The sequence below is a fragment of the Diabrotica virgifera genome, chromosome 10, assembly GCF_917563875.1.
Source record: "Diabrotica virgifera virgifera chromosome 10, PGI_DIABVI_V3a".
In the NCBI taxonomy this organism is placed as follows: Eukaryota; Metazoa; Arthropoda; class Insecta; order Coleoptera; family Chrysomelidae; genus Diabrotica; species Diabrotica virgifera.
The window spans coordinates 1,065,614-1,082,758 of NC_065452.1; the positions used below are offsets into that span (position 1 = coordinate 1,065,614).

Here is a 17,145-nt window from a genome sequence, read left to right on the forward strand (position 1 = left end):
ATTGGCCGAAAATGAGAAACAACTACAAAAAAATATAGAAATATGGAATGGCAATTAATAAAAATAAACCAAAAGTTATGGTCATGGGAAAAAATGAAGAGGAAGAAAAGATAAACACAAAAATAGAAGAAGTAAATATTGAACAAGCACGAACATTCCAATACTCAGGAATTGAATTAGAAGACAACGGAAGACAGGAAACAGAAATTAATAATAAAATTCAAAAAACGATGAACTTATACTATGCAATGAACAATAAATTTATAAATATAAAAGAAACAACACGAAAAACAAAAATTATTTTGTTGAAGATAATATATATAGACCTGTATTATTAATCTTTGGTTGCGAGTCGTGTGTACTAACAGAACGACAAAAGAGTAAAATACAGGCATTAGAAATGAAATACCTGAGATGAGTTCGAGGAGTTACCAAAAGAGATAGACTACGGAACCCTCAAATAAGAGAAGATATGGAAATAGAATCAACCTTAGAATTTGTGGAAAGATGGCAACTCAGTTGGTGGGGTAATCTTCAGAGAATGGATCATACAAAACCGGTGAAGGAAATTTGGCAGGGAAAACGCAAAGAAGAAAGAAGAAAGGTAGACCGCCACAAACATGGGATAGAACACTAGGTAAAATATTCGAAATACAAATATATAAAAATAAAAATTTTAAAAACGCTTTTCGTTAGTTACGAATGACTAAAATTAAAAATATTATAAAAAAATCAACTAAACAGCAAAAAATAAAAAAATTCAAACTCGAAGGATTATTCGAAAAAAACTGTTAGACAGATTAAATATACAAAAATCTCACACATTCGTTAAAAAAATTTAAAAAATCTAACACATTCGTTAAAGAAAAGCGTGGGGCGCGTCTTCATCGAATAAACGGTTTTCGCCCCACGCTTTTCTTTAATGAATGTCTTAGATCTTTTCAATTTTTTAACGAATGTGTGAGATTTTTGTATATTTAATCAATCTGTCTAACAGTTTTTTTTTTTCGAATAATCCTTCGAGTTTGAATTTTTTTTTATTCTTTGCTTTCTAGTTGATTTTTTTATTTGAATTTGTCCTTGTGATGATTTTTTTAATGTTGTTCTGAAGCTATTTCCTTGTGGCATTTTTATGATTAATTATTTATATGGGAAATAAGCCACAATTAAAATGAAAAAAATAATTTTATTAACGTTTCGACGCCCAAATCGGGTGCCGTTGTCAAAATACAAAATATTACTAAAATAAACTAAAGTGTTGTTGCTAAGCAAAAAAATTCTTCTAATAATTTATTTAATCTCACTCATTTATATTGGCAATTCAGACATATATTATACATTTTAAAGTAGAAGACTTTAAAATGATATTGCCAATATTTATGATTTTTTTATAATATTTTAAATTTTAGTCACTCGTAACTAACGAAAAACGTTTCTTAAAAATTTTTTTTTCATATGTTTTTATTTTTTACTTTTTAGTCTTACACTTTTCAAACATTAAAACATATGTATAAACAATATGATGTACAAACATGAACAGTAGTCGGAATCGGCAAAAATTTGAAACTTTATTGTTTATTTATGAAGCATAACGTAAACAATTAACGTAAAGAGTAAAATTATGTATGTATAGGTCATATAATTAGCTACAATCTGCAGTAAAAGTTTTAAGTTTCTTCATTATAAAAAAAGAGAATTTAAGCATTTTTCATTAAAGTCGTTTTTTTTTCATTTAAACAATTAATAAACATAAAACAAATTTTTATTGACTATTCGTGTATTGTTCCCGCTAATGCATATGTCTGCAAATTTTTATTCAATTGCATTGAAGAAAATGCAGTCAAATTAACGTCTAAAGGTTTGACCCAAACGATTGAACTAAAGAAAAGCGTTTAAAAAAGCGTTTAAAAAGGGGAATAACATGGACAGAAGCAAGGACGCTGGCCAGAAATAAGAAGGAATGGGTAAAGTTTGTACATAATATAGTAGCGTACTGATAGGTTAGCGGGTCCTGGTTCATCATAAAAACTCAAGCTAATTTATAGTCCATTCACTCACGGTTTTTGCTGTAAATTTTAAAGAACTGTTCGGATTGAGATGCAATTTGGCATACACACTTAGCAAACATGTCAAACAAAAAAAAGTGGTATCTATTGTGCCGATGTGCTTATTCGTCAAATTCCAAATCGAATATTTCAACGTGAAATAACCAAAAATGAAGCACTTTTCGAGAAAAAGTCATTACAACTTTTTAAAGTTTTTAAAAAAGTATTGAATGGGTTGCATATGTGAGTCCATATTAAATGTAGTAATGAAACAAAGACTTACTCACAATCATTTAATTATACTTTGACGACCGGTTTCGATCTCTACATTATTCAGATCATCTTCAGGTCGGCGTTACAAGTAGTTAAATGATGCCGTTACAAGGGATGCGTTGCCACTTAGTTGTTAACATGTTAATACGTCCAACTTATGCCAATAGGTTAGCTGGGAGAGAAATAGGGCAAACAGACATGTTACGTAGGTCAAAACACAGTAAATTTTTTGAAATTTGAATGGATCCTGAAGGAAGATGCGTGCTGTGAAACAAAGGATGTTGTGTTAGACAGGAGAAAGACAATGCTCGAGTGGATGTGTTTTAAATGTAGCTAAGTTTGAAATCACTTTATTGTAGACTCTTGTACTAATGTGATGGTCTTTGCTCGTTGATGTTTTGCGATATGGGCAGAGGTCAAAGTATGGGAAATGACAAATAGGAAAGCATTTAAATAAATTAAATTAAAATGTCTTGTTCCCGGTCTTTTTCTCCTGTCTAACACAACATCCTTTGTTTCACAGCACGCATCTTCCTTCAGGATCCATTCAAATTTCAAAAAATTTACTGTGTTTTGACCTACGTAACATGTCTGTTTGCCCTATTCCTCTCCCAGCTAACCTATTGGCATAAGTTGGACGTATTAACATGTTAACAACTAAGTGGCAACGCATCCCTTGTAACGGCATCATTTAACTACTTGTAACGCCGACCTGAAGATGATCTGAATAATGTAGAGATCGAAACCGGTCGTCAAAGTATAATTAAATGATTGTGAGTAAGTCTTTGTTTCATTACTACATTTTTAAAAAGCTACATTTTTGTTATATTTTAGTTTCTAGCATCAATATTCAATATTAACTATGTAACGCTCAAAATAAAGTTGGACACTTTTTTTTGGTAAAAAATCATAAAAATCATACCTTAATTGGCATCCTAAATTAAATTAATCGGTACCGCTTCACAAGTTACTTGACTGATGTATTGCTTATAAGTATGATCTGTAGTCATTTCGTTTTTATACTTTATATATATTTCATATTTCATTTTACTTAGATACGTAGCGCTTCAATGTGCTCATTTTTAAAAACAATTCGGTTTTAAATTAAAAAAAAATTATAATTTTGAAATTTTTTTTTTTCAAAATAACTTACTAATCATTGGTGATACCAAAAATCTCAACTAGTATAAAAAATATAGGTTTTTCTATTGTGAATATTTTGGACATGTACACTGTATTTCAATAAATTTTGTTTTCAATTTTTTTGAGGAATAGCAATTCTTCGTTTTTATTTAAAAGTACCTACACAAAAATTAAAATCTTTTAAGTAGTTACATTTCCTATGTGTGTCCTAGTGTAGTCCAAAATGTCCCCATCAAATTAGAAACAAAAGAAGCAAAAAGCGCGTTAAAGCGGGCCCCTAGGGGGCCCGGGCCCTGGTTCCACGGAACCCGCGGAACCATGCTCAGTACGCCACTGCATAATATAAATATATAACAGTTATTAGTTTTTAAGATTTAGTTGTTTTTCTATTGTATTATAATGTATTGTCGCTCTACACCACTACTCGTATGTGGTAGCAGGGTTATTTGAAAATTATATATAATTATTATCAACAAATTAGCTGTGAATAAAAAAAACATGGATAATTTTGGTCCAAATTGACATAGGCCAAATTTTTTTGTTTAATAATTCGTGAAAACTGCTAGCTTTGCGAATATGTAAAAATATTTTTTATATGGACAATCTTTTTAAAGATATTCTAAATGTTTATAAACTACAACATTTTAAAAAGTTTTCATTCGGATATTTGACTATAATAAGTATTTTTTTATCTTTTTTAACAGATACTGCTAGTATAAGTCTTCTACTTTCACTTCACATTCGCAGATTTGCCATATCTTCATTATTTCCTGGCTTATGTTATTACAAACAATAGGTATCTGGGATAATTAAATAAAATAACTTTTAAAGTAATTAATGGATAGGTCTCAAATTTTGAGGGTTTATTAACGGGCACCTTTGAGTTCACTCCCGTCTTGAGCAGGTAGTTATTTTATTAGTCGAATTCACTCCCGAGCGATTTTACAATAAGGATGATCAAAGGATATTATTTTTCTAAAATTTAAACGTTGTTGCCAAATAGTACTTTTATCCATAAAATAAAGATGTTCTTAACAGACAAACTTTAAGTAATTTAGTGAAAATTAAAGCAGTTGAAAATATCTCGGGAAAACCGAGATGTTTGCGAATAGCAAGTTGTTTGCGAAAACCCAGTTGATATCGAATATCAGTTAAAAAACGGTGCAGAAACAGCTTTAACTAAATATCTTACTCATATATTGGTTTACTCTTTCTTAAAGCAGAGGACGCTGGGGATTGCTTTGCCATAGATCTTGTTGCAATTCAACCAGAAGATGAAAGAGTGGTTAAGTTTAGTGACTATTCAGTTGAAACCTATATTGAAGAAACGTCAATATTTCCTCCTCACATTTGGGCTGAAAATTCTCGTCTTTACAAAGGACAAGAACTGCATGTGAGTCTTTTCACTCTCGCTATAATGCTTCATTTTACAATACACATCCAAATTTTAACCAGTTGATTCATGATCTTCGCTTCGAGATTTTCAATTAGATACTTATATCAAACTACCCCAATACACAACTTTGGTTGAAACAGTTCTGAGTTAGATTTAATAAAAGTTATTAACAAATAACGATTTTCACTTATTTTGCAGTTTGCGAAGCAACAAATTAACTTTTAACATTAAAAAATCTGCATTTTGAAGCTTTTTCAATGTTCTAAATTCTAAACAATAAAATTTTGTAATTCTGTCAACTATTTAGCTTTTGAATGGAGTGCAAAAAATCGAAAAAAATCGCGTTTTTGCACTAAATTGTTAATAATTAAAATACGGCTCCGAACTCTAGACAGGAAACAGGTAGGTTTTCTTTCTATAGGTCTATAATAAGCAAACAAGTTATCAGCTACCTGGATAATTCAGTGTCTTAAGAAAAGCCTTAATTCCCTGGACTATATGCATAATATTCATAAATTAGGCATGCAGAAATATTTTGCAGCAGATTATACCCAACGCACGGGCGCAGAAAATGCTAAATTATCTAATTATGATTCACTTTTCCGGAAACAATGTTTGATATATGTGTATGGTGAAGGTAACTCTTATTTTGTTTGTTATTTTATTGTGTAATATCAGGTATCGTTTAAATATACACTGAGGTTCGCTCATGTGTTGTATTTAGTTGGCAGCCTTGGAGGTTGTACCTACTAGGTAACTCATACAGTGATTTTTACCATAATTATTAACATTGACCCTACGGACAAGATACCAGTCAATCTTAACTTTGGTAGTTACAAAATATAAAATTATGCTTGGATTTAAAATTTTGCCTGTGACTGTGTTGTGTGTATTGAGTTTTTTTGAAACAATAGGTAAGTTATTTTATTAATATTACATTTTTATTCTCTTATGATTCATTAATTATTGCATTGCACATCCTCTATCAAATTATAATGCATAGGTACACAATATTAAAATGCCATTACACGGATATGCTGTAAAATTAATAGGCCCCTATATAATATACCGGGTGGTGAATCGTCAAACGGGTCATAATAGGAAACTCAGTGGGAAATTTTAAAATATTTAATTGCTGTTTTCCTAATTATTTTAGATCAAAGTCATGAGAAATTTTTTCTAGTCAACTAAAATATGCATTGAAAACAAATGTTAAAGTTGCTTTACCAACTAATTATTATGTACATTTCAAAACTTTGGAAAAATTTGATACATTTGCCAGACTAATAGGTCCAATCGTCACAGATTTGGCCTGTAAAAATTATACGAATAAGCTCAATTTTACTAAGAATGCCAATTTTGAGACCCCAAAAAAGATGCAAAGAAGTCACTCCTACCCCCGGGTTCTCCCTAAAAGCCTCTCTCGTAGAAAAACATCGATTTATCAAGAATTTGTACGGCGTAGCAGAAAATGTTTCACACAGGAAGTGTAGCCGAGATAATTTTGACCAAAAATATTTATTAGCACTTTTTGTGTAGAATGAACGTTTTTCTCAGAAACAACGCTTGAAGCGACCGGCGATTTTAAATGTCAGTTACGCGCGCGTGTTATCCTGTTGACAAAAATATTTTTGTTGAAGATGAAGAGTGCAGCTCTCGTATACAACTTTTGAATTTTGCTACAAATGGTAAAGCGATAGAACGGTTCAATAAATAAAGTTTGCGCGATGTTTACCATTTTTGAAGTTATACTTCTTTAGGCGCGATTGAGAGTAAATTTCATAATCTGCGCGCATGCGCACACAGACAGTATGGCGTTTAGTTGCTAAAATCTTTCTAGTTATGTATCTATAAATATATCAGTGCAAGAAAAGGTGTAAAAAGAATATATTAGTTTTTTTAGTAAATATATTTATTATATTTATATAATTTATTATATATTTATTATAATTTTTGTGTCTTTGGATTTGTCTTCCTCAACAATAAGATGAGTATTATTAATAGTCTATTCTTTAACGGTAAAATATTGCAAAACCTCTCAATTTTAAAGAACCGCTTGGATTGACATGAAATTTGGCATACACACACATAGCTAACAAGTCAAAGAAAAAAAGTGATATTGTGCCGATATGTGCTTTTGCTCTGGGGGTGGTTTTCACCCCCTTTGGGGGTAAAAAATATTCGTCCAAAGAAAGTCAGGAAATGGATAAACTGACTAATTTTAAGTAACTTTTGTTCTATAGAGTTTTTTCACTAAGTCAATACTTTTCGAGTTATTTGGCAGTGAATATGTTCATTTTTTCAACAAAATAACCACGCTTTTATACGGTTTTTTGCAAATAACTCAAATAGTAAGAATTTTGTCGAAAAAATATACTTAGCAAAAATATAGCCTGTAAAAAATTTAAAAAAATGGTGTATATATCTCGTCTCTATACCTAGTAAAAGTAGAGTTATAGCTAATGAAAAATAGGTTCATATTCGTCAAATTCCAAATGGAATACTTTAACGTGAAATAACCACAAATGAAGCACATTTCGGGGAAAACGCATTTTATTTAAAGTGTTTAAAAAAAGCTTCATTTTTGTTTTATAAAAAAAAATCTTGTATCAAAATTAAACAAGTTACGCTCAAAATCCCTTTTGGTTTTGGTAAAAATCGAGAAAATCACCCCCTAATTAGTATCTTAAATGAACTTAATCGTTACGACTTCACAAGTTTCTTGACTCGTGTATATATTGTTTATATGATCTGTAAGTTTCATCGGTTCAAAGTCCTTATTATTGAAAGGGCTGTAGTTAAAAGGGGTTGAACGAGTCACTGATCACGAATGTATGCAAATTTAGAAACACCAAATCTTAAACAATTTTTGTCTAACAGAAAATCAAAAAAATACATGATATTCAGAAAAGCAAATCTGACTTTTTTTGTTTTTCGAGATTTTGGGTATCTCTAACAATTTTTAAGTTATTTTGAAAAAAAGGATATTTTTCAAAATTTTAATTTTTAAAAATTTTACTTTGAAACCAAATTTTTTCAAAAATAAGCACTTTGAATCGATGAAACTTACAGATCATATAAACACAACATAAGTAAAATAATTTGTGGAGCGGTAACGATTAATTTCATTTAAGTTGCTAATTAGGGGGTGGTCTTCCCGGTTTTTTTTTGCAAAAACAAAAGGGACCCACTTTATTTTGAGCGTAACTTGCTTAAATTTAATGCTAGAAACTTTTTGTAAAAACACAAATAAAGCTTTTTTAAACACTTTAAATACGATATAATGAGTTTTCCCCAAAAAATGCTTACTTTTTTGGATATTTCACGTCGAAATATTCTACTTGAGATTTGGTAAATATGAATATATTTTTCATTGGCTATAACTCTGGTTCTACGAGATCCAGAGACCTAACGAGTACACCATTTTTTTACTTTTTTATAGCCTATATTTTTGCTAAGAATATTTTTTTCGACAAAATACTTACTTTTTAAGTTATTTGCAAAAAACCGTCTAAAAATGAGGTTATTTTGTTGAAAAATGAACATATTCACTCGCAAGTAACTCGAAAAGTGTTGACTTGGCGAAAAAGCTCTATAGAACAAGAGTTATTTAAAATTAGTCAGTTTATCCATTTCCGGATTTATTTTGGACATATATTTTTTCACCTCCAGGGCAAAAGCACACATGGGCACAATATCACTTTTTTTCTTTGACATGTAAGCTATAAGTATGCGAAATTTCATGTCAATCCAAGCGGTTCTTTAAAATTTAGAGCAAAAACCGTGAAAGAATGGACTATAAAACATTTTATTGTATATTTATTCATCTTGTCTGTTAGTTACAGTGAATTGTCATTAGGTACGTCCGAACCAGTGATGTGGGAGGGAGGGGATGTGACATGAGGTGAAGTAGATGGGATCGCTTTCACGGGCTAAATGGGAAAGGCAATATGGCGGAACTCTTTAGCAGTATATTCTGTTCTATATAAAGTATATAATTATAAAATTGTATTATATTATATAAATATATATACAGTATGTCCCTGTAAGTTGTATCCATATGGAAAACTTTTTTATTATTAATTTTACGAAAAAAAGTTATTATTTATAAAAAGCTCTGCATGGTCCAAAACCTAAGATTTAACCATCAAATATAAAATTTTTTGAATATTATACGAGGTATGTCAAAAAGTTTGAATTTCACTCAAGAGTAAAGTAGCTTTATTTTTCGTAATATTGGAAATTGCTATTATGAAAAGTTGTTTGGAATTAAAAACTATATTCTAATATGCAATTACATCCTTCTAATTGAAAAAATTTTTTTTGAGAAATTATGGGTAACTATCATAACATATCAAACGGGATATCAAATGGGTAATTTATCAAACATAAATTAAATATTTGTTCGAAAAAAATTAATTTTGTTAATAAAAGTTAATTTTGTTAAATCTATGGTTCACTTTACCAAACTTTTAATTCATAATCAAATTTGATTTTTTTATAAAAAATTAAGCAATCGTGTGCGGAAAAAAATAAATATGTTATTTTAATTGCCTATTTGTCTAATTTGTAAAATTCATATTAGAGTTTTCAAAAAGCTTATACAGGGTGAAATTTTTTCTAAGACCCAAACGAACTAATTTTTTTAAAACCGGACCTGATTTTTTTCTAGTTTGAATAAATCAGTTGATTAGGTGGCAATAGTGTAACGATTGACCAAAATAAGAGACACATCGATCTGACCGTTCAAAAATTATGACGAATACAAATTTCTGTCAAAATGCGAAACTCGCCCTGTATATTATTAAACAATGGGAGCAGACATTTTTTAATGGTCATTTGTTATTCCCCATAGGGGCCTCTATACGAGGTAGGAGTATGTACAGTTCCTCATGACCCTGTATATAATTAAAAATTTTAATAATTAATTAACGACATATATTCCACGTATAACATAAAAAACCTGCCCGCCGCCATATTGCCTTTCCCAAAAGTGTCAAGTCAAGTGGTCCCATTTAGAAAACACGAGAGCATCCCTTACGTCATATCCCCTTTCTCCCACATCACTGGTCCGAACCGATACAGACACAGTCCTCGTAGCGTATTTGGTATAGCATTTGGTCGAGGTAATGAAGTGTCGATTTTTCGAATGTTTTGTATAAAGGTACCTATTTACGAATGTTTCTTCTAAAATTTAGGAATATATTAATTTTATAATACATTTGAGTATGTAGTAATTTTCTTTGCAATTTTTACTTACCTATTTGTTTTTGTTTATACCTAATATCGCCCTTGTCTAGCAAGTGTCTGCGTAGGCTAGCGGTATGTGTATCTAGTTACGGACGTGTTAGTACTTGGTTCGATTCCCCATAAGGAAATTTTTTTTGTTTATTATTAATGGTTATTGACATCTTAGACTATTATTATATGGACTTAAAAATGATTAAAAATAATTAAAATAATGAATCGGGATGTTGGCCAACTATTTACCGAGTTGAAAATTTATAATAATAGCCTATTTCAAAATGCACTTTTGTTGCACAAATGCAATTTCAGATTTCTTATTCATTACAATAATTCACAAAATTCCTGACATTCTCACGAATCCAACGCACCAAACTGCATTAAAATCCGTCTTACTGCGCCAAAAATCGACAGTAAGGCTTTTTATGTGCTTCAATGCCTCGACTAATTCGGCCAGAGATCGAGAGGTCTTGAGTTCGAATCCAGTGCAATCTTATACTTTTTTTTATTTTTTTGAAAGCGGTAAGCACAAAATTAGTTTGGTGTTTAAAAAAAATTGAAACAAACTGTTTAAAGTATATTTATTTTTAAAAAATCATATAATAGAAGTATAACTTCTTACGTGCGTACAAAGTACGCACACATTCTTTTTTTACGATTCTTATGAGATTAACAAAATTTATCACTTATATTGACCGGTCGCTATGGAATTTCAATTTTTAGGTTTTCAAAAAATATAACATGAAATTTCGATTTTGAGTTTTGGCAACAAATATGAGGCATTTGAAATATCCACCAAAAACGCTGAATCTAAACTATCACATTTAAAATTATGTCACTTCTTTTGTAGCTGAAGATGTGTAATTTTGAAAAATGTACTTGTACACTCGAAAAAAGCAGTTTTCAAAGTTTTTGATCGTTTTAGATCGTTAAAGGTGCAATTCTAAATTCAGCGTTTTTGGGCACATCTATTTCAAATTCCTCATATTTGTTGCCAAAATTCAAAAGCGAAATACCATGTTATAGGTTTTGAAGATTATGCTCTATTAACGAAAATTGCATAGTGACTAGTCAATGGAAGAAATTCGTGGCGGATCTACGGGGAGGGAGACTGGGAATATCCCCCCCCCCTAACATGGTCCAAAATTAAAGAAAAAAAATTGTTGATACATAAAAATGCATTAGCTGAGATGAAACTTAAACCACAGATACACAAAATCAACCCAATAAAACTGCTAGTTAGGAAAATGAAGGGAGATTAATGGATATAAGTTATTATTTATGTCTTTTATGTAGTTTGGGTTTATCTTTCCCCCCCCCCAACCCTAAGGCAAATTTCCCCTCCCAAAGCAAATGTCTAGATCCGCCACTGAATCGAAATAATACATTTTATTGGTCTGTCTGAATTGGCAATACCACACAAGCTAATAAGACTCATTAAAGCCACAATGGATGAAACTCAGGCATGTGTACGAATACAAAACCACCAGACAGACTTTTTCAAAATTTCGCAGGGACTAAAGCAGGGAGGTGAGCTGGCCCCAACATTGTTTAACCTGGCACTGGAGTATGCGGTTAGGCAAATGCAAACTGGACGAGAAAACCTACTGACCAACAGAACGGTTCAACTGGCCGCTTATGCCGATGATATTAATATTATGAGTAGAACATCAATAGGAGCACAGGAAACATACGCAGAGTTAAAAACACAAACAAAAATGCTAGGTCTGGAAATTAACACAGAAAAAAAACAAAAATAATGACTCAGACGAGAAGAAATATAGTCCCACAAAACATTATACATGAAGATGACATTGAAATGGTTGGAAAGTTTACATACCTGGGAGTAGAAATGTATACCGACGGATCAGAAGACGGAGAAATACGGAAGAGAATAACGCAGGCAAACAGAGCGTATTTTGCCCTCTCCCATATATTTCTGTGTAAAAGTGTCCACCGAAATACAAAGATGAGAATATAAAACCTTAATTCGACCAATAACATGCTATGGCAGTGAAGCCTGGGTCCTGAAAGAAACATCCAAAAACAAACTCGACACATTCGAAAGGAAAGTACTGAGGAGAATACTAGGACCTGCGAGGGAAAACGGAATCTTCAGAAGTCGATACAACAACGAGCTTTATCCACATTAAAGGAAACACCCCTGTCAGACTTCATTAGAATACAAAGATTGCAATGGGCCGGACATGTGATAAGAATGGGAGAGGATAGGCTACCAAAAAAAGCACTGAAAGCTAAAATGCAGAGAAAGAGACCGGTTGGAAAAAAGTTTGGCCAAAAAAGCGCTGGGAAGACACAGTAAACAGCGACGCGCAAGCCCTTTTAGGAGTCCGTGTATGGAGAAGAGCAGCCACAGACAAGCAAGGGTCGAGGCAAAAAATAAAGGAGGCCAAGGCTCAATTTGGGCTGTAGTGCCGTAAAAGAAGAAGAAGAAGAATGCAAGAGTAACTTTTGCTAGTAAAATAACTCATAATTTAATAATATAGTGTTAAAAATGCTTAGAAATTAAAGCGCATATGACCGGTACTAGAAATTCGCAATTATTGAAATCGAATCATCTCTGAAAGATAAATAAACGTACCAGTTTTCGTTTTTCCAAATAGTTTTTTTTGAAAATTTTTTTCAAATTAAAAAACGCAAAATTTTAAAATCGATTTTTCTCGAAAACGGTGTATCCTTGCGACTTAAAGCAAGAGTACTACGTTTTAGTACTAGAATATCTTATTATATAATAATCCAATGTCAAACACGCTTAAAAGTTAAAGACAAAAAAGTTATGAGATAAATAACCGTTGCCCTACCCAAAACAGACGCCTGTGACCGGTACTAGAAATTCGCAATAGATGGAATCGATTTATCTCTAGAAGATAAATAGACGCACCAGCTTTCGTTTTCTAAATAGACGCGTTCTAGAGGTACTTTAAAAAAAACTAATTACAAGACGCCACGCCGTCTTCAAAAAGCTCTAGCTCCCTTAAGAAGCATTTTCGGACTAGGTGATTTGGGTTAAACCTCAATATTTTAAGCCCAGGAATCTATAGTTAAAATATTTCCAATTATTAATGAAACACCCTGTAGGCAAACAAGCAGATAAACTCAGCTATATAAACTCAGCTATATAAAATCAGCCTATAAACCCTCTGGTTAGAAAAATTAATAGAACTTAATGTATTTTATGTGGTTTTTTGGGTATTTTTATGTCTTTTTGTTCCATTAGAAGTCCCCCCTCTGGATCCGCCACTGGATTAATTTTAGTCGTTTTAAATCAAATTGACTTTGTTCGATTCACTTACTATCACGCGTATCTTTGTGGTCACGTTTTGTTCTTCCCCTCTCATTATAAAATTTTTTTGTACTAATTTTTTATCGAGATTTACATTATTTAGGTACTCTCCTAATTCCCTTATTTGTTTTGAGACATAATAATTAAAAGCTGTTTATGTAGTTGTGTTGGCTTGTTTAAAAACTATCATTAACGTACGAAAGTACAAAAGTCACGTATAAAACACATAACAACATTAAACATTAAGTACTCATTTAATTATTAATATTTAAATTTTTGTTATAAGACTATTTAAGTTTCGTAATTACATTTTTTGCAGTATTTTAAATGTGTTTATGTCGTTAATATATTGCAACATATTTACTCCAGGTAAATAAGCAAAAAATAAATGATGTTCGTTCGGGACACTGAATTATCCAGGTATCTGACAAATTTTTTAGTTATTGTAAACCGATAAGAAGAAAACCTGTTTCCTACCTAAAGTTCGGCGCCGTTTTTTAATTATTAGCAATTTAGTGCAAAAATCGCGATTTTTTCGATTTTTGCACCCCATTCAAAAGATAAATAGTTGACATAAAAATGCAAAATTTTATTTTTCAGAACATTGAAAAAGCATCAAAATGCTGATTTTGAAAAGTTAAAAAGTCAATTTGTTGCTTCACAAACTGCAAAATAAGTAAAAATCGTTAGTTGCTAACAACTTTTATTAAAACTAACATATAATTTTTAATTCCCCTTTCCTCAACTTCATCATCTTATTATAAATTTGAGTCAAAGTTATAGCAAAATAAGTAATAGAAAAAAATTCAAACACAAGTTAATGTATATATGGGTTAAAATGTGAATAAATATCAAATATGCATAAATTCGAGCGAGTTTGCCTCAACACAAATATAGTTAGAATATTATAGCAAATTCTGACCTAGGTATCAATATAAAGAAAGAAAAATAAAATATTATGTTCAAAAATTCAGAAATAAAAGTTATCAATTATTCTACCTAGGAAGAAAGCAAATAATATCAAGTAATACACCTATTAAATAATCAACGTGCTTCTGTGTCGACAGAACACAGAACACTATAGAATATAGAAGATATGATTAGTACTACAGAAGATATGATTAGTACTATAGAAGATATGATTAGTACTGTAGCTGGTCCGTGCCCTCTGGTTGGTGAGGGGCGGCGCCAGTCGCTCCGTCAACGTGCGACGTTGACCTCAAGTTGTGTGAAGATTTATTTGGATTGTTTTGTTAGACATATTTATTTAATAATAAGTTTATTTAATATGTGTACAGAATTATGCAAGATTTATATCCCAAAGCAAAAGTGCCCTTTACATTATATGTGTCCTATGATCAGAGGTCCAAGAGCCGGCTGATTCCAACGGTAGACGTTAGCTGACCGCTGGAATTACAGTTCGGAGCCAAAACCTCTGCCACAGCGTCTCGGGAGAAAGGTAAGACCATAAAATATGTCTGTAAACCTGTATTGCCCCAGTTCCCAATATATCTTTTCATAACTGTAGCAGTTAGTGCTAGGTTTGTTCTAGTCTAACCAATAAATCAAAATTTACATAAAGGTCTTTCTTTCCTTTTTCGATAATGAAGCAATTTAAATCCATAGAACATAGAAATTGTATATGTTGACCAATTTAAAAATTTTAAAAACAAAAAACTTATTGTTTGAACTCATCCGACCATAAAAGTTGTGTTTTTTCCATGTGCGGTTATGTTTCCGTGATTCCGTGATTCCTAATATATTATTACCTCGTCTCATCTGTTGTCACTTTGTTTTCGTCAAGAATTTCTTGGAATAATAACGATGTTTAATGAGTTCGTGTATTTGTTACGAATACATATTCACTCATTATTTATTTTTCAATAAATTTCACTCGGATACGCCAGCTTACAAATTAGGAAATCTTTAAATATTTAAAAAATGAAGGGAGATAGGTATAGGAAACTCTAATAAGAATTGAAAGCTAAGTAAATTTTCTACTCGATAGACTAGTAAGATACAGGGTGTTCCATTTAAAATAAGTAAGTTATTACAGCTTGAATTTGTTAATATAACAATCTAATATTTTGACCACCCTGTAAAAAGATAGGTATAGGAAACTCTAGTACAAATTGAAAGCTAAGTAAATTTTCTACGCGATAGACTAGTAAGATACAGGGTATTCCATTTAAAATAAGTAAGTTATTACAGCTTGAATTTGCTAATAGAACAATCTCATATTTTGACCACCCTGTAAGAAATTTTGTTGCAATAAGCATCTGTTTAAGTATGCTAAATAGTCTATTATTAAGATAGAAGAAAGAATTTGTTAGTGCTTCTTAGATTCGTAAATATTTATTTTTTTCTAACACCTTAAATTTTTATAAAAATCGAAATAAATCAAAACACCCTGTATTTAGGTATAGGGAACCCTTATGAAGGTATAGCTTATTTTTTAAGGTCAATTCAATAATGTCATCAGATATAGGGCATTCCATAAGAAAAAATATAACTTTGATGTACCACTCTTTTTTGGAACACCCTGTATAATTCACATTATTTTTAGGTTGTAGTATTAAAGGCCCTGTATATTTCTGTGAAGAATTTTTTTTAAAATATCAAGTGGTTTTCCGTACAGAGACCGAGGCGAATAAGATGAACCACCCTGTATACAGTATGTCTCTGTAAGTTGTATCCATATGGAAAAATTTTTATTATTAATTTTACGAAGAAAAGTTATTCTTCATAAAAAGCTCTGCATGGTCCAAAACCTAAGATTTAACCATCAAATATCAAATTTTTTGAATATTATACGAGGTATGTCAAAAAGTTTGAATTTCACTCAAGAGTAAAGTAGCTTTATTTTTCACAATATTGAAAACTTCTATTAAGAAAAGTTGTTTAGAATTAAAATATATATTCTAATATGCAATTACATACTTCTAATTGAAAAAAAAAATTTTTTGAAAAATTATGGATAACTAACATTATTTTCAGTTATTTCAATTCTGATAACTCTTCATTATTAATTTTACGAAAAAAACTGATTCTTAATAAATAGTTTTGGATGGTTTAAAACCTAAAAGACAACCTTCTTCTTCTTTGAGTGCCTCTCCTATCGGAGATTGGATATCATTAGGGCGATTCTAATTTTATTTACTGCTGTTTTGAACAATTCGTTAGTGGTACAGCCAAACCACTCTCTCAAATTTCTCATCCAGGACATTCTTCTACGGCCTTGATTTCTTCGTCCTTGGATTTTTCCTTGCATTATATTTTGTAGGAATGTGTACTTTTGTCCTCTCATCAGGTGGCCTAAGTATTCAAGTTTTCTCTTTTTTATACTCCGTAGAACTTCTGGCTCGTTATTTATTCTGCGTATTACTCCTTCATTTGTAATTTTATCCACCCAACTTATTCGTAGTATACGGCGGTAGCACCACATCTCAAAGCTTTCAAGATTTTTAATATTCCTCTGTTTAAGAGTCCATGACTCAACACCGTAGAGCAAAGTACTGAATACATAGCATTTTAACATTCTAGTTCGTAGATGAATACTAATATCACGATTACAAAATAATTTTTTCATTTTTATAAAAGTAGACCTGGCAATTTCAATACATCTTTTAATCTCGTGATTTTGGTCACCTGTTTCATTGATAAGGGTTCCCAAGTATTTGTATTCGTTTACTTTTTCAAGTTGGGTACCGTTTATTGTGATACTAGTGTCATTTATTGGA

At 31.2% G+C, this 17,145-nt stretch overlaps 1 protein-coding gene across 1 annotated transcript in view; it reads left to right on the forward strand.

The window, feature by feature from the left end:
• The first annotated feature begins 5,481 nt into the window (after positions 1–5,481).
• LOC114343276 (sphingomyelin phosphodiesterase-like) overlaps positions 5,482–17,145 on the forward strand; it is a 239,938-nt gene continuing 228,274 nt past the window's right edge. Inside the window, exon 1 of the mRNA XM_050641444.1 lies at positions 5,482–5,771. Coding sequence (XP_050497401.1) covers positions 5,708–5,771 — 64 coding nt within the window. The 5' untranslated portion in view covers positions 5,482–5,707. The remainder of the gene's footprint in view (positions 5,772–17,145) is intronic.